Source organism: Talaromyces rugulosus, chromosome II (genome assembly GCF_013368755.1).
Source record: "Talaromyces rugulosus chromosome II, complete sequence".
NCBI classification, from domain to species: Eukaryota; Fungi; Ascomycota; class Eurotiomycetes; order Eurotiales; family Trichocomaceae; genus Talaromyces; species Talaromyces rugulosus.
In genome coordinates, this window is record NC_049562.1 from 846,744 (window position 1) to 864,238 (window position 17,495).

Consider the following 17,495-nt stretch of genomic DNA (forward strand, 5'->3'; position numbering starts at 1 on the left):
TTAAAAAAAATTATGCGCATGCTCTATTATTCCTATGATATTACTCCCCAGGGGAAATACATGCTTGATGACTATGGTGTTGTAGGAACACTCTTGCTAAGAAGCAGAAAAAAGGCGTTATCAAGTACCCAATTTTTCTTGTTGTTCTTTTTTTGTTTTCTTGTTTTTTGCAAATTGCATATTATTTAAAAGTTGTCTTCAATTACTGTGCATGTCTCTTTTTGATCTTCGTCGGGTTGGAGGCTAGAAGGCACTGTATATATATAGGTATACTGCGAGCATATTACCCATACATGAAGGTTATAGATTTCAATGTCTCTTCTTCCAGGCTTTTGCTTTATTGAAATGCTGGATACTTGACGTCTGGGGCGTTCGGTAATGTCGGCATTCCTCAATGTTCAATCTTGTTGGTATCGAGATATCGAAGCGATCTTGGCCTAGTCGATTAACACAAATATTCAACGGTAGGGGTAATAATTCAAATTCTTTAGTCATTTAAGCATACACAATATGATAATGTGCTCGAGCACTACCGCGTCAAAAGCAGTCAACGAAGGACATGTAAAAATAGTCATCTCCATGTTCTCCCATACACCCTCTTAAAACAAAATATTAATACACCGCGGCATTATCGAATAACCTCATTCCCTGGATTCTCAATACCGTCAAGTGACTCCAGAATAGCGCTGTGCAGGATACCAGCAGACCCGCCAAAGGATTTTCGAGTCTTGCTCCAAATTCGGTAGAATCTGATATGCCCCTTGGAAATAATCGCGATACATTCATCGTCTGCCGAGGATGCGTCACCCTCGCCATCACATGGCGGGCATCTGAAACGGGGGATAATTATGGCTGCTAGAGCCCTCTCTGATACATGCAAGTCCGGAAATACCTGTCCATACAAATTGATGTTCCACGGTATGGCTGCAGTCTGTTCGCAGCTGGGCCAGGCAAATACTGCAATGCGAAAAGGGTGCTCCCCTTCGGAGAACCCGAGGATGACGGCAATTTCTCGTTGAGTGGTGCTCCATACCAGGCCTGTTATTTGTGCCCACACATAGATTTTGGCCAAGCAGCTACCAGACGGTGTATGATAAAAATGAACTGTACGGTCACTCATGCCACCTCCCGTAGCAAGGAGCGTTGGTTGCCACGGCGCAAAAGCGATTGCTTTGACCGCTGAGCGATGCATGAACCGGTGCTTCTGGCTATTATAAGGTATGCCCTTTGCAGTTTGAACACCTTGCGAATCTAACGGGCCGATGGACAGCCCAGGGAGGAAATCTTGCAATCCCAAGATTCTTGCCGCTTGAAAATTGTCCGATATGTTTGACCCTGTAAATGATGAGCGCCGCTGTCTCCAAGCTTCCGGTCTTCGCTCAGGCCGGTTCTGATTCATATCAAGCCCAGCCCTCAGGCTTTGTTCCAGGTTGTCTGAGGTTGACGATTCATGTACCAAGTTAGGCGCTGACCGAGACCTCCTCGAAAGTGAAGATCCGGTTGCCAAGCGGGATAGTCTTCTAAAAATATGAAGGAACCGTATACCAGTCATTGAGTATGAATCTGCTTCGAGTGGCTGCACTCCAGGAAGCAAATAATCTCCAATCAATGGAGACCCTTCTGAGTGATGTCCGCCCAAGATGCGATTTAGGTCAAACAGTAGACAAGCGTCATCATCACCACTAGTAGCAAGATACTTGTTATCTGGAGACCAGGATATGCCACAAATACACCCACAGTGGGCATCAATTCTGGCTAAAAGTGTCACCTTTGAAAGAGTGTCTAAGTTGGATGATTCGACACAATAATACCATATGATGCCGGCCCTGTCACCAACAACTAAATCTTCGACAAAGGCCTCTGTGCCCGAGAATATTGTAGATAGACGTCGAGTTGTAGTTTGTTTGAAAGCAACACAACTTATCGAAATGTGATACTGCCATATCCGCCGTGGCTGAGGCTTGACAAGGCTCCAGAGGTACAGATACCCACGCCAAGTTGCGACTGCCAGAATACCTTTTTGGCCTTCTGGTGACGAGAAAGACAACGCTGTTACGTGATCTGAATTAGGATGGCCAGCTGGGAATGCCGCTACAGCTCGGCATGTTGATGTTGACCATAGATAGACAATGTCCATGATAGCGTATGCGAGGATCTTGATTGTATGGCTGTAAGCAAGAACGCTACAATAGAAGTCATCCAGTATACCGGGGGTGACCAGAATGCAAAAAGGTACGCGTTCTTTTGCTTTCTTAGATCGACGTCGCTTAGTATGAAAGTCTTTGTTTTTTATTAGCATTGGTAATCTGTTGTGCAATCCTTGAAAACGTACTTGACAACTCAGCCCTTTTCCACTCACAGTCTTTCCATACCAGAGGGCATTTAAATCTCTCATACTGTGGAGAGGAAGGGGACAGTCTGGTTTCGTTTGGTGTGGTGAGCTTGCAAATAGTAAGTTGCGGGCGAATCAAGTCAACATCAAAAGCAATTGCCAATCTCGACTGGTTCATTTCGAGGTCTTCCGAAGAAGAAATGTGCGTGCTATACTCGTACCGTGCTACATGTATTGGAGTGGCGGCTTTATCCTCATAAATGTCTCCCCGCTCATATGTCGACCCCAGCCTAGGGTCTCCGGTTGCAATGGAAGATCCACCCACGTTCCAGATGCCCCCGACACTCACTTGACGGGGAGTGATCCTTCGCCCAGTGGAAGAAGATTGCTGACTTGGAAGGGCTTGATCATCAACAAGATGGGGTGACATGTGTGGGGCTTGAAGCAGGCCTCTACGATTAAGTAGGCTGGATGGCAGTATGCCCTGAGATGGTCGACGATCGAATGGATTCTCACTGCACTCTTGTTGACGAAGAAGCTTTTCGTTGACTGTGAGATCCCAGGGATCCTTTCTAATACGGTGTTTTGTTGTAAAGATACTATGATCCGACCGCCTCGGTATGAATCGGTCAGGAGTGTCTGCCGCGAGAGCGAGAACGTCATGAGCAAAAAGGCGTGCAGCAGCAAGTCGGCTCCTGGCTTCTGGTGCCTTTGCTCGAACAAGGCTCACAAATGATTTGGTGTTGGACTTGTCTATTTTGTTCTTGGTCCTAGCCTTTTCCGAAGCAGATTCGCGCGCAGTCTGGCTTTTGTGACTGGTAAAGGATTGGTGGTCGTCATCTGAGGGAGACGTCGAAGAAAGATGGTCTGTATCTAATTGTTGACGAGGCGGTTGACAGACAGTTGGTGTAGAGTCGTCTCGTAATGAAAAAGTAGCCTGCAGGTATTGAGGCGAATGAAAGACTTTGGTTTTTGAATGATGGGACTCTTCAGATGTAGAATAAGGAGTGATGTCCATTGCTGCTTTTGCAGCCGGCAGCCGGCGTGACCATGCGTATACGACGAGGACCGTCAATAAAGAGTGAGATACAATGTTGGGAGAGAGTGAAAGCTCCGTTCTCACGGGTTTTGAGACGAAAAGATGGGATTCGCAATATATACCGTATCGGGAAGGAGAGAAGGCCGCACGTGATCCATGTCGCTCTTTCCTCTCCCGCGGGGCGGAACCGGCGCAGATGAAGCATCACATCGACACAGCACAGAAAACCATTCGGACTTGTTTTTCTTTTTCCCTTTCATGAACCAACGCATAAGTGGGGTTGCCTCAACTTATTTTGAGCGACGTGATGGCCAGTGTACAACTTTCAGACATCCTTAGTTCCTCGATGGCCGAGTGCTAACCCAGATCGGATTGATAGCATGGTGTTCCTCGCCAGAGCAAAAAGGCGGTTGAGAACGTCGAACAAAAGCAGCAAGAGATTCAAAAGTATCGCGATCTAGACCGCTCAGTGCAAGATAAAGTTCGATTACCGTTTCCGAATATGTATAGATTGAATCAAAGCTCACCTGCAAGTGTAGATTGCGGGGCGTTGTTTCACACCGGAAACCTTGCAACAAATTTCTGAACTGCTGAAAGAAAACCCCGAGTATTATTCAGTATGGAACTATCGACGATTAATCCGTCAACACGAGTTTCCTGTAGCTGCGCCTTCAGACCAACCCGGCATTGACCAAGTTGCCGCCATCATCAAGTCGGACCTGGAGTTTCTCTTTCCTCTTTTGAGATCTTTTCCAAAATGCTATTGGATTTGGAACTACCGTTTATGGATCCTAGATGAAGCCAAACGTCTATTGCCTAGACCAATAGCGCATGAATTCTGGCAGAAAGAGCTGGCCCTCGTTGGCAAAATGCTCAGCGTGGATAGCCGAAATTTCCATGGCTGGGGCTATAGGCGCCATGTGATAACGGAATTAGAAAACTTCAGTGCCGACGAGGACAGTGTGAAACAGATGACACAAGCAGAAGTTTATTATACGACGAAGATGATTGGAGCCAATCTTTCGAATTTTTCAGCTTGGCACAATAGAACAAAACTTATACAAAAGCTTCTCGATGAGAAGAAAGCAACGGATGAGGAGCGGAAGAAGGTCTTAGATGAAGGTGACTTGCCCGATGATTCCTGTCGGAGAGTCTCACTTGACGACTGACTGTTGTGATATGTAGAACTGGCGCTTTCCCATAAAGCTCTCATTGACCCATACGATCAGTCATTATGGTTCTATCACCAAACTTTGATGTGTGTGTTTGATCCGTCGCTGGCAGCGCGCACGATGGCACCAAACCTGTCCAACTCTCAGCGTTTGGAATACGTTGAAAACGAAAAGGAGGAGATCAAAGATATATTGGATGAGTGCACAGACTGCAAATGGATATACCAAGCTTTGGTCGAGTGCAACTTGATTACCGCAAAGATAAAAGGGGCTATGCCCGACGATGATCGGTCCGAGGTCCTGGAGTGGCTTGGGGTTTTGATCAAGCTGGATCCATTGAGACGTGGCCGTTGGAATGATATTGAAAAGTCTCTTGGGGAATACGAATGAGCCGAGATCCTAGAACAACATATTTATTGTCTGCCCTGGCGATGTACGGATACATGATTGGTGAATATTAAATCACAATAACCCATCCCACTGAAAGCCACACTTGATCGGCAAATTAATGGAAACACCCCGAAATATGTGACCTATCCAACGTCCTCGTGGCGGGGCGTTTACTACATATGTACATGTACGTACTAGTACACCTTTAGTACGCACTCCATTATGCTGGACTGATCCGAATATACACGAGCCAAGATCTAGACTTATTCATAGACTTCAATATCATTAAAGTATAGCCTACGCTACAACTTGCAAAAAGACTTGTCTGCGTATGTTGACAGGCGTTATTATATTCCTACTATCTGACTACGACAAATTTACCAGTGAGAAGCGATTACAATTACCATTGTAGCACATACATCGGCCCCGATCAAATTATTTACTGTGTCTAGGCATTCAAGCCGGAGTGACACACACTTTCGTCCCATTTCGGGAAGACAGTGTCAAAGTCAGCGATTCCTCCCACGGCCCCGGATCACGACTCTCCAAAGTCTGAAATTCCTGAGCCATACGGACGGTAACGTAGCCGACTTCAGTCAGCGCGTACTGCTGGCCTACACAGATACGTGGGCCACCATTGAATGGAAGATATTCCCAGCGCGGTTGCAGCCGTCCGTTTTCCCAACGCTCAGGACGGAATTGGTCTGCGTCGGGTCCGTAGAAGTCTGTTCGCCGGTGCATTGCATATATATTATAGCCGACAAAGGTTCCCTTAGGGACAAAGACTGGCGAGAGGCCATCCTTGCCTCCGCCCACTGGCAGAACAGTATCTTGCAACGCTTTGCGTTCGTTTAACGGCACCACTGGATGCAAACGTAGTGCTGGTCAAGTCAGTCAGCGATGGCGAGAGGGCAAAAAAAGGAAGATATCTCTCACATTCGTTCATGCAGCACCTCAGATACTTGAGGTTTCGTAGCTCTTCGTAGGTGGGCAAGCGTCCCTCTAAACTAGCTACTTCCCTACGCAGCTTGGACCAAACCGCCGGATGCTTAGCTAGCATGAAAAACATATTGCTCAGCATGCTAGCAGTGGTATCGCGGCCGGCAAGTAGGACGTTCATGAGCTCGTCCAGGATGCGGCGCTTGTCAGAGGTCCGTCGTGCCAGTTCATGTGAGAATATATATTTTTGGCGCTTCGTCTCAGAGCCTTCATTCTTATCCTCTTTCTCCTCAGACTGAACTATGCGGACCGCCTCATCGACAAACTGCTGTGCGAACTCCCGGCAGATGCGGTCAGATTGGTCAGCCTTCGGGTCGCTGTAAAACCTATGTAATTGCCCTAGCATTCCTCGGGTCGTAATGGCTTCCTGGGAATAGTTAAATGCTTCAGCAAAGCTCAAGTCCGACCCGGTCATTCGCAGGCTGCCGACGGACTGTCCAAACAGGAACTCGGTGGCGGAATCGATCGTATAGCGGAAGAAAAGACTCTGCAGATCCACGACAGTATATCCATCGCGTGGAATCAGGGCAAAAAAGTCCTTGATTAAGTGTTCAAAAGACGCCAAGTCTGCCACCTGGTCGCGGGTGAAGTTCGGCCGTATGAGGGCACGCGACATGGCCCAATGGTCGCCATCGGTGTCGAAAATGCCTTTTCCTAGCAGTGGTTCGAACTGTTGAAGACGGTGGCCGAGGCCATAATGCTTGAAGTTAATCGACAGGACGGTTTTGATGTTCTCCGGCTCTGACGTCAAAATACTGCTGTTTAGCAACTGCTTTGAGGTAAATGTATAGTTCAGGGCACGATGCCGTTCACGGGCGGTTTCGAGGGCCTTGTGTTCTCTGGCGGCCTGGATGAAGGAGTACATCCGGTCAAGACCGAAAAAAGGGTCCTTGTTGGCGCGTCTAACAATTGGCTTGCAGCCATGGAGACGTGCGAACTGACGGCGGACTAAGAAACGACGGATTCTGGAAACGACGAGGGCGACGGTCAGGACAGTGGCGGCCAGCACCAACACCCGTGTTGAATGAAAACCCATGGTTAATCGGGTCATGGACAGTGGGCGACGTAATTTACAAGCAACGTTGGGCGGGGTATCAACGACCTTATAACTCCGCAGCCATCCTTTGTCACTCGGGATTCGGGACTCGTAGATGTTAGCATTATTAAAGATCCATCTTAATCCTTCCCGGAACGTCCGGGTTGGTGCCTAGGTAGTGCCACATCATGGTGTCACATTATTGTCACCAAAACGAGATGAGATGGCAAGTCGAAGGCCAACGGGTCCGTCAGTCTTGCTGGCTCATGGTTCCAGGTAGTATACCAGTAGACGCGGTCTAGGCTGCAGCATATCTCCGAGTTGGTAGCGACAAGAAAAGCCTTGAGCAGAAACGACACGTGGTGGTTAATCATAGTCCCAGGAGAATATCCATCCCACATAACTCATTGCGTATCGATGGCATTCTGGATGTTTGTTTGGGTGTCGCGGAAGCGCTCAGGTTGGCGCACGCTGGAGAATGCCAGCACTGGAGAGAGAGAGAAAGCGATGAATGGCCATTGAGCACGAGTCAAGTTCGCATCGAGACAAGCCTAAGCAGCTTAATTACCAAGAAAACAAGCCAGCTGCAGCGCCGTTGTTGCCAGGGCTCAGCGGGCGCAGGTCGCGTAATTTTAGGGTCGGTCGAAGCTAATCGAGATCCGCAGCGCCGGGGGGTGGAACGCCAATCGCCGCTGCCGTTTTGGCTCGCTCCAGGAACCAGGCGTTTCATCCCGCCCTCCGTAGGAGTAACTACATGTTATTATTATTTCCAGACTCTCGCGCTCGCTCTCCCTCCCTCCACCATCTGCAGCCATTGGACCGCACCATCACTGTCCGATTGTCGTGACTGTGCGAGTCCCTCAGTCATCCTCGCTGTGCTTGTGACCCCCTCCTGCCGGTCGTCGGCGCTTTCCCCTTTCGAGCGCTCTGTTCTTCGTGACTCGATCGGCTTCGGCTAACCCCCTACCGCGATTTGTATGGCCTCGTTTGGCGCTCAACCAGCCACGACCACGGCCGCTGCGTAACTCAGCTACCAAGCACGGGGAGCTGTCTTCAATCATCCGGCCTCGTTCAGCATGGCTTCAAGTCCCGAGCCCAAGGATTTTGCCGAGGTACGTCCGTCGCTCCGCTTGGTTTGTTGCTCCTGAGCTGATAAGTGTTCTGCTGCCTATACAGGATTCCTTCGAAGATGTCAGCGAGGAGAGAACCCAGACTCCTCCACCGTCACTACCACAAAGCTCTTCCACCCGGTCTCTGACCGACCGTCGCCTCTCCAATGGATCCGTCACCACTCCTCGCGCCGAGAATGCTCCTCCCCTGCCCTCCGCGCCGGTTGATAGTGATAGCGAGGACTCCGTAGACGACAACTCCCCTCTCCATTCGGAGGTGGAGGATACCCCGAAGAGAACAAAGTATCAAAAGTCACCACTGCTCACTGCCCACCGCCTATCGACGACTTCGCTGGACGAGGTCAATCTGGCAGGCAATAAGGATGAAGAGAAATCGCCTGGTGCGTCTAGCCCAGAATCCCAGTCACACTCTGCGTCCCCCGACATAGGTTCGCCCGATTCGACTACCGCAAAGCAAAGCGTATCGTCGACCTTCATGTCTAGCCTGTCTTCAGTGCCATGGCCTGCAGCCGCAAAGCCAACTGCGCCCCCGGCCGTTCCTCCCGCTCAACCCGCGCCGCCTGCACCACCCGGCCGCAAACTCACAAGTCCCTTTGCATGGCTGTCGAGGGCGAGCACATCAGGAAAGGACCCTAGGTCTCCTCCAGTCGGTTCAACAGACACCCGAAGGAACACTGCTGCATCAGTCTCGACCCTCAACACTTTCGACGAGGGCGACAGTCTGAGCATCGGCTCACGAAAACCAGGCCTCAGAGATCAATTCAAGCTCCTTCGTTTGCGCGAAGAAGGCCCAGATGTCGACCAAGCGAGTATTGCTTCCGGCCAGGCCTCCGTCAGCCAAGGCGCGGGTACTCCCACCGAAGAGCACAAGGATAACATTTCCGTCTCTTCGCCTGCTGTTGCAGCATCTGGCTCATTTCCAGCAGTCAACCCCAATTTGGCCCCGGGAACAGTTTCGGGAATATCGACATCTGCAACAGATGCAGCTGTCCCTGTAGACTGGGAGCTATGGGAGAACATTGTGAATAATGGACCTGAGGCTTTAACGGGTGCTAATTCAGACGAGCTCAATGCGGCAATCAAGCGAGGTATTCCTCAGACCATTAGAGGCGTCATATGGCAAGTCTTGGCCGACAGTCACAATCCTGAACTCGAAGAAATGTACAGGGACCTCGTGGCTCGAGGCACAAACAAGGAACGACACATCAGCGTGAACGGGACCCAAAGCAGTATTCACTCAGAGAAAGCATCTGTAGCCTCTTCGCGCTCCTCCATTCGCTCGGACCATTCTATTTCTCCGTCCCTGTCCAGCCATGTGACGCCCTCCTCGAGTCCAGATGCAGAGAAAGCTATCAAGGATCAATTGGCAGCGGAAGTGGCTCGTAAGAAAAAGGCAAAGGAAGATGTGGAGGCAATCCGGAAGCTAGAGAAGGCCATACGAAGAGACCTGGGCTCTCGAACAAGCTACTCTAAATATTTTGTCTCGCAAGGCAGCCAGGAAGCCCTCTTCGGCTTATGCAAGGCTTACGCGCTATACGACGAAGCTGTCGGCTATGCACAGGGCATAAATTTCATTGCCATGCCCCTACTTTTCAACGTAAGTGCTGCTTAGAAGCTAGCTCGGTTGAATATCTGCTAATGATGGTGTCCAGATGGATGAAGCCGAGGCATTTGGCCTTCTCGTCAAGCTGATGAACAAGTATGGCTTACGAGACATGTTTATCCAAGATATGCCTGGTTTGCACCTTCATTTGTTTCAGTTCGAACGGCTTCTCGAGGATCTTGAGCCGGCATTATATTGCCATCTTCGCCGACGCGGATTGAGCCCCCAGTTATATGCCACCCAGTGGTTCTTGACGCTATTTGCATACCGATTCCCTCTTCAGCTCGTCCTTCGGATTTACGATCTTATTTTCGAAGAGGGCTTGGAAAGTACTATCCTTCGCTTTGGCGTGGCCATTATGCGTCGAAATTCCGAAGCCTTGCTCGGTATGAAAGATATTACCAGCCTGTCTCAGTTTGTCAAAGAAAAACTCTTCGACGTCTATATTGATCAGCAACCTTCGGCCAGCTCTATATTGGAGTCCGGCTTCTTTGGAAGTTCCGGTGGCAGCGAAAAGGAGGTCTATCGATCTGATCTCATGGTACAAGATGCTTGTGAGATACCTCTAACTCCCGAGCTTATCCGGTCATATACCACCGAATGGGAAGAGAAAACCCGTGTGGAAAGGGAGAGAGAGCAGGAGCTTGAAGGATTGAGACACACAGCCACTTCACAAGCTGCACGGATAAGATCGTTAGAAGAGCATGCTGAGAAATCCGATCAAGAGCATGTTCAGCTGGCTTCTGAACTGGTACGGATGAAGGTTGAGAATGAGGAGTTATCGGACGCCAACGAGAGCCTGCAAGTTCAAGTGCAGGAACTGAAGATTGTAGTTGACAAGCAGCCTGCTGAGGTTGAAGAAAAACTACAGACCGAAATGGAACGGATCATGAAACGAAACATGGAGGTTCAAAATGAGAACCGGAATATGGAGGAACAGATGTCAGACATGGAAAGGGACCTTGTCGATACGAAGATGAAATGGGCAGAGGTAAGATATGTTGTCGAAATTAGAGTGACACTCAACTGACGCGATATCATCTGCAGCTATCGGAAAATCACGAAGGTCTAAAACAGAAATGGGCGGACCTGCGCAAAGCACTGGATGGATAGACAGTATTATTATATTACTGTCTCCAGGCCTTTACTTGCTCCATCCTCCCCTTTTTCCTGGCGGCCGGCTCCCCTTCTTCTGTACATTTTACCGTGTCAGGTATACATCCTCTTGAGGAATCGGCTAGACATGACTGCGATCAGCTCTACTACTTGAAGAGAAGCCGTCATGCCTCGCATTTAACCCGACTTTTTTCAACCTGTCTTATACTACATTACCTGTATCTTTATGTTGAATAGCGATGACTGGTGTGTTTCATGATGGGGTTTATTGATCCTCATTCTCATTTTGTATACTGTGGAGATATAGAGCTAGCGAAGTATTAGCCGGAGGGATATTATAATGTCGAAACGACTGAAATATTCGTGTACTAAATGCTATTCAATAGAGAATACTGATTGGTACAGAATATCTGCAGTAGAATGTTTTGAAACGGAGTGGCTCATCGGATGATTCTATGCCTTTGGCGCAGTCACCAGTCTCATAATTCGTTTTTGAGAAACTGCCGGGCTGGGTATCAGACGAGATGTCACGGTTCTATGTGATAAACACGCGCCACAGAAGACTATTGAGCCACCGACAATAGTATTGTACCGTATTCAGGATCATTTGGAGACGCCGTGCCGACCGGACATGCCCTGACCGCGATGAATGAGATGACGGCGGCATCGTCGGTGCCGATATACCCCAGTTTTCTCGAGGCCCCAGGCTTGGGTAGCTGGGGCAAGGAGGTTCTTAACAGTTCATCGTTCCATCTTGAAAGAAGCGAAAGAACATAGCTTGCTTCGTATACCCCCGCCACATCACTCTATTCCCACGGGCTCCGGTCTCGAGGCGAAAATGATCTTGTACTTGATAATCTCCACAATCTCAAGCTCATCCCCTCCTTCTTCTTCTTCTTCTCCCTTGCCTTTCCCATTTTCAGTTGTTTGTCGGCGCTGGATAACAGCCAGAGGTTTCGCCAGCTTCTTCACCTCGCCAGTCATACGCTGGTACCGGCCGATAAACATATAGGCGCGCTTCATCCACTTGTTATTGTCCGCATCCATGCCGTCCACGTAGTCCGGGAAGATGAGTCTGCCGAGCTCGGTCTCGATCGTCTTCCCCCCGTCAGGGGTATCCTTGTCTAGAGAATCGTCATCGTTGTAAGTGACGTCACCGTCTTTGTCCGTCGCGGTAGTAGACCAAGAAGGAATATTGATTGTTCCTTGGAGTTCGAGAATAGCGAGGCCGGAGGGGGTTTGGAGGAGGGGCGGAAGAGGACTGAATGTGCTTTGCGACGACGACGACCCCGTCTTTTGTGGAGGGAAGAGGGGTACTGATGGCATGGCTGACTTGGTGGGAAATAGTATTCATCAAAATATCAAATGAAAGTTTCCTCCTTTTTTTTTCCCTCTCAATTTTTGAATACTCGTGGCCTGTATTGATTGATGTGGTTTTTCTGCAGCGGTTGGGAAGACGCGTCGAGGCGCGCGAAAAGAGATGCGTCAATCGGCTATCTTATCTTATCAGCGATAGTGACATGCAGACCAGTTGACAAGATCGAAGAGTATTATGAGGTTGACTGCTAGGTCTTAAATCTATATGTGAACACCTCAGATCTAGCCCGATCACAAATCTCATTTAAGCTATTGTCTAAGTTGTTTGTGGTAATTTTACCGACAAGGATTTACTCTTTTCAACTACCGAAATCACCCCGCGATACTCGATTAGGGGATGATATATATAACTATATATCAATTAATTTAGTGTCAAGGAGTGTAAATAGTAAGATACCACCCCAGCTACTTTCTCCACAGAAGAGCATGTCGGCCATGTGCTTTATTTAATAGGTTTGTGAAAAAACTCTCCACAGCGGTACCTTTTATAGATAGCTAAAATCCTTCATGTGCACAGTCAGGGGTGTCCCCAGTATGCAGCATGAGATACCGCATTGATGTGCACACAGAAAAAATAATAAAACAAAAGACCTAGAAAAAGACAATAGAATATGTTAAAACTCAAAGGCATAATTCATTTATAGTGAAAACAACTGACTGCTGGTATTTATTGTAGAAGAGTGACAGACTGCAGCTAATCTTCAACACCGCCTTGTGAAAACTATCAATACTACTAGATGACTCAAACTATAGAAACCAGGAGCGGAAGTAACCGACTATGACTGGGACAGGGGGTGATATCCTTTGATCAGATGAACCTGAGTGACTGTTTAAAATGCGCCCCCCTTTACATCAATGACATGTCTCACAAGCCATAACATTTAACTATCTGTGAAAGAAAAAGAGTCATAATCACACTTTAACTTTGACAATTATGCGGAAAAGTGCTGTCAACTACGGCCACAGTCTCCTGTGACTGTGTCTTCAAAGAAAGAAGGACCGTCAAACTATACAGCCGCCTCATCGCTGTCTTTAAATCATCTCTTTCCCCAATTCGGCATAGGGTTGCCCTGCGTTAGACAATAGCCAAAGGGCAAAGGTTCAACTCAAGTATGGATTCAACAGAAGATGACACAGAAATCTCCAGAAGGCAAGAATTGCAACTGGAAAAACCAGGCGACCAAGGACTCTCAAGTGACGGGTTTGACGATAAACTTGACGACCAAGAGCCCAATAATTTTTCAGCAGTGAGTCCCGACCATCTGAATCATAATATCAGTGACTAACGGGGGGGCCGAGTAAAGTCGGAAGATTCTTCTCATGTTACAAGGAAGCCAGCAGCAGCCTCTGGCACATGTTCTTTAACATGGGTATCAGCAGAGGCTAAAGAGCGAGATAATTGTCGCAAAATGAGAATGAACATGGAATTTGTTGCCCCCAAATCGCCTGTCGTACCCGCTAACTTGAAAGAATGGCTTATACACCGTGCATCGGTCTTGGAAATCAAGGCTAGGTATATCAAAAGCCGTATACCGGATAGTAAGGGGGATGACGAAGAAAAGGCTCAACTCGTGTTTCATGACTGGAAATGGAGAGACACCCGCTCATTTGTTCTGTCACAAGAAACAATCTGGAGGAATCATGGCACAGAAAATCCTTCTAGAAACCAAGCGCCATGGCCAGACTCGAGCGAGCGCAAACACGAAGGTTATCAACGGGTGAGGTCCGGATACAAGCGATTTCTGCCGCTTCCTAGAGTGCCAGGGAACCAAACCGTCAATTGGAAGCAGCGCTCACCCATAGCGACATATGAATTTGACCGAGTTGGTCAGCCCATCGGGATCGGGGGGACAGTAGATACGGATGAAATGATGGAAGAATTCATTGGGAAAAAATTTCTTGCGGAAATCGATACTCTCAATTTCCCAAAGCAATGCAACCATCTGCACTGATATCAAGCACTCTGGGGCTTTACTGCACCATAGGGCGTGACCCGACGAGGTTGGGAGTAAGAGAATTGTGTTGTTTTTTTGTTTCTTGGACCTTTAATGGCCCGTTTTTATCCAGTCGCACCTCTTTATGTTGTGTTCTTTTTTTTTTTTGCAAATGGAGGGCGCAGGAAGTCAATATATATGAGACCAGTCAATCAAGATTATGTGTTGTATTATGTGTGGTTGGAATGATGGTCGCAAGCTCCTTGAAGGCTTTTGAGCCCTCGAACAGTTTCGCCCACAAGATCATCAACGGTCATGCCGGGCTTGTTAAATTTTCCATAGCGAAGATCACTCAATTCACTAACAGTCTTTTTCATTTCGGATAGAGTCGAGGCTGCATCCTGTTCAGTGGCTTCAATCTCCTGCTCCAAAGTAGAACACGCGTTTTCCATCTCCGAGATAAGGCTCGAGTAGGGATGAAACCCCACTGTTTCAGTAGTGTTGGATGCTGGGCCAAACAGCTGGAGATCAATGTCCATTTCGCGGCGATCATCATCATTAAAGCCATCTACGCCTGACGCCCGGGCAGCTCGTAGTAAATCTGCTCGTTGCCTCGCGCCTTCTTTGACTTCATCGAGGATGTGCTCGGTGACAGCATCCATGTCCTGAGAGCGCAATTCCTGAAGTTCACGATACAGCACTTTGATCTGCGGGTGAGAGTGAAGGCGCCTTGGAAAAAGCTCTGTAAACTTCTGCAGTGAGATTATTGTCGGCAAGGATGCCGGAGAAAGCAGAAAGTTGTTGAGAATAGAATCCTCGGACGGCGCCATTGGGAAGATCCTTGGTTTGAGTCCTCGCTTGAAAGTAGAAACTCGTGAAAGACCCCGGTCCTGAGAGGAGGACAAGGCTTTAATCACGACAAGGATGGCTGGGCCTAGGTTGGCAGTGGGCACCAGGAAGATCCTTGGCAGAGCAGTTGGATAATACAAAGCTTTACGATGATGAGATCAGATCAGGCGCGATTGGCTAGGACCAAGAAAGAGCTGGAGAGATGGCGCGTCACAAGATAGTTGGATGGCAGCGCGAGTTAGTCTTGGATTGTAGATATGATGACAGAGCCTGCAGGGGCACGAGACAAGAGACGAAGGACGAGGCTGTTTCGAGGGAATGGAGAGAAGAGAGTCCGGGGGTGAAGCGCGGATGGGTGCGTCGTTCACGCGTTTTTGCCCTCGCTCGCCGCTACCCGTTTCCTTCTTCCCCTTCCTCGCCTTAATCAAGCCTCAGCACTCTCACACCTCTTCCTGCGCCCATTCTTGCAATCTCGCGTTTTTCTCGCTATTCTCCGCTGGAAATACTCAGCTGACTGAGGACATCTTTCATACACACTCACGACAATCATCTCGGAGTGTGCTGTATCCTGGGTCCTCGGACACGCTGGAAATTTTATGCATAAGAATCATTGACTTTGCGTAAAAATTCGTCGCGTCGACTCATTCTCCCTCGCAAAAGGACTACTATTGCTCTCAGAGGCCATTTAGACATCTAGAGTGCTTGCACCTCTGCTGCAAGAGTTGTCTGAGTCGATTGGCCACCCTGTGCAGAGCAAACAGGATCCAATTTTGACAATCAGCGTTTGAAGAAACCTGAATCAAAATACGACGGATTGATCTTCAACCATCGAGACTTCATTACTGTCCTTTGAAGACGGTTTGCTGCGAGTTTTTGAAGATTTTAAAACTCTGCGTCAACATGGCTCCAGCAGGCCTCAACTACAGCCGCGATGAACGGGTTCTCTGTTTTCATCATGAAGTGCTTTACGAAGCCAAAATCATGGACCTGAAGCACAGTGTCCCAGATGATCGAAAAAGCCCGTATGAGTATCTTGTGCACTACAAGGGATGGAAAAACACGTAAGTCTTTCACTTCCGTGCCTGTCGTACCAGGCTTTGATCTACACCATGCCCGTATTTTTCTTCATACCGGAATGAAATCTAAGCATGCTTGCTGGGATTTTTTTTGGCTTTGAAAAAATGAGATACGATGTGATTGTGTGCTCTCTATTTCTGGAAAGACACCTACACCGCTATGGAGGGCAACAATTTTTGTCTGGCGGGACGAGTTTAGGACATCGCACTAACATCAAATTTACAGCTGGGATGACTGGGTTCCTCAAGAGCGTCTCCGCAAATTCACGGACGAGAACCGCGAATTAGCTGCTCAAATTCGGCGGGAGGTCACGGCTCAGAATTGGGCAAAAAACAATGCCAACGCCAAAATCCCAAAGAGGAGAGGTGGCTCTGACTCCGGTCGGGGCAGCGAGGAACGACAATCGTCTGTCCCTGCCAAGGGCAACAAGCGAGGCCGAGACAATGAAATTGAAAAAGTAAGTCAGTCGGTTCAATATCAAAACAAATCTGACTGATTGAAAATAGGAGGACCAGTTTCACTCACGGCCATCGATCCGGATTATGCTCCCTGACAACCTCAAAGCATTACTCGTCGATGACTGGGAGAATGTGACCAAAAACCAGCAGGTGGTTGCTTTGCCTGCGCCTCACTCTGTCAATGGAATTCTCCAAACGTATTCAGACGAGGAAAAGCCAAAGCGCATCAATACAGCAGAGAAAGATGTTCTCCAGGAGGTTATCTCGGGAATCAAGGAGTATTTTGACAAGTCCCTAGACAAGATTCTACTCTACAAGTTTGAAAGAGAGCAGTATCGACTTTTGCGTCAGAAATGGGAAACTGGTGCCGAGAACTACGCCGATAAAGGACCACTCGACATTTACGGAGCTCATCATCTTCTTCGTCTATTTGGTATGCTCTTTTTTTTACATCAATTTGACAGGAATACTAACATTTCATATAGCCGTGCTTCCCGAGTTGATTGCTCAAACGAATATGGACCAGCAGTCTATCAACCACCTACGCGAGGAGCTCTCCAAGTTCAGTATTTGGCTGAGCCGGCACTCGGAACAATTCTTCTCGAACAAGTATATCAATGCTACTGCCGAGTATATGGAGAAGGCGACTGGAGTTCCTATTCAAAACCCAGGTACTGCAACGTCACGCCTTGTCTAAGCAACTAGCTATTATAATGGAGAGAAACATCATCTATGAGAAAGAAGCCAGAGATTGCTTTCGCTACTAGTACTATCTATCTATTTCATCACTTTTTCAATTTTCCATGTTTCGGCGTTTGTGTCTTATTTTTTCGTGTACTTGAAATCAGAATGGATTTAGGTTATATAGCCTCAAGAGTGTTTTTTCAATCTTTTAACTAGCCCTGGCATTTCCGTCTATACATAAAAGGTATCACAGCCATGTAGACTGATATATATCTATTCACTTAATTAAAAAAACAACA

General features: G+C 48.1%; 8 protein-coding genes across 8 annotated transcripts; 4 read left to right on the forward strand and 4 right to left on the reverse strand.

Moving 5' to 3' along the window:
• Window positions 1-628: 628 nt before the first annotated feature.
• On the reverse strand, window positions 629-3,350 carry TRUGW13939_02757 (uncharacterized protein; the record flags this gene model as incomplete). The annotated part of the gene is made up of 2 exons (XM_035485945.1): window positions 629-2,280; window positions 2,333-3,350. The coding sequence occupies 2 exons, from the start codon at window positions 3,348-3,350 to the stop codon at window positions 629-631; spliced, it is 2,670 nt and encodes an 889-aa protein (XP_035341838.1).
• Window positions 3,351-3,750: 400 nt separating this feature from the next.
• TRUGW13939_02758 (uncharacterized protein) lies at window positions 3,751-4,933 on the forward strand (the record flags this gene model as incomplete). Its single annotated transcript, XM_035485946.1, has 3 exons — window positions 3,751-3,852; window positions 3,911-4,493; window positions 4,557-4,933. Coding segments are annotated over 3 exons (1,062 nt in total), but the record flags the coding sequence as incomplete, so codon positions are not given.
• A 456-nt stretch (window positions 4,934-5,389) lies between these two features.
• TRUGW13939_02759 (uncharacterized protein) lies at window positions 5,390-6,968 on the reverse strand (the record flags this gene model as incomplete). The annotated part of the gene is made up of 2 exons (XM_035485947.1): window positions 5,390-5,814; window positions 5,870-6,968. The coding sequence occupies 2 exons, from the start codon at window positions 6,966-6,968 to the stop codon at window positions 5,390-5,392; spliced, it is 1,524 nt and encodes a 507-aa protein (XP_035341840.1).
• A 1,076-nt stretch (window positions 6,969-8,044) lies between these two features.
• Window positions 8,045-10,814, forward strand: TRUGW13939_02760 (uncharacterized protein; the record flags this gene model as incomplete). The annotated part of the gene is made up of 4 exons (XM_035485948.1): window positions 8,045-8,080; window positions 8,145-9,695; window positions 9,751-10,692; window positions 10,749-10,814. 4 exons carry the CDS (start codon window positions 8,045-8,047, stop codon window positions 10,812-10,814), a joined length of 2,595 nt encoding a protein of 864 aa, XP_035341841.1.
• An 804-nt stretch (window positions 10,815-11,618) lies between these two features.
• On the reverse strand, window positions 11,619-12,143 carry TRUGW13939_02761 (uncharacterized protein; the record flags this gene model as incomplete). Its single annotated transcript, XM_035485949.1, has 1 exon — window positions 11,619-12,143. One exon carries the CDS (start codon window positions 12,141-12,143, stop codon window positions 11,619-11,621), a length of 525 nt encoding a protein of 174 aa, XP_035341842.1.
• Window positions 12,144-13,306: 1,163 nt separating this feature from the next.
• On the forward strand, window positions 13,307-14,146 carry TRUGW13939_02762 (uncharacterized protein; the record flags this gene model as incomplete). The annotated part of the gene is made up of 2 exons (XM_035485950.1): window positions 13,307-13,441; window positions 13,499-14,146. 2 exons carry the CDS (start codon window positions 13,307-13,309, stop codon window positions 14,144-14,146), a joined length of 783 nt encoding a protein of 260 aa, XP_035341843.1.
• A 212-nt stretch (window positions 14,147-14,358) lies between these two features.
• TRUGW13939_02763 (uncharacterized protein) lies at window positions 14,359-14,958 on the reverse strand (the record flags this gene model as incomplete). The annotated part of the gene is made up of 1 exon (XM_035485951.1): window positions 14,359-14,958. One exon carries the CDS (start codon window positions 14,956-14,958, stop codon window positions 14,359-14,361), a length of 600 nt encoding a protein of 199 aa, XP_035341844.1.
• A 919-nt stretch (window positions 14,959-15,877) lies between these two features.
• TRUGW13939_02764 (uncharacterized protein) lies at window positions 15,878-17,209 on the forward strand (the record flags this gene model as incomplete). The annotated part of the gene is made up of 4 exons (XM_035485952.1): window positions 15,878-16,038; window positions 16,280-16,511; window positions 16,561-16,945; window positions 16,998-17,209. The coding sequence occupies 4 exons, from the start codon at window positions 15,878-15,880 to the stop codon at window positions 17,207-17,209; spliced, it is 990 nt and encodes a 329-aa protein (XP_035341845.1).
• Window positions 17,210-17,495: the final 286 nt, after the last annotated feature.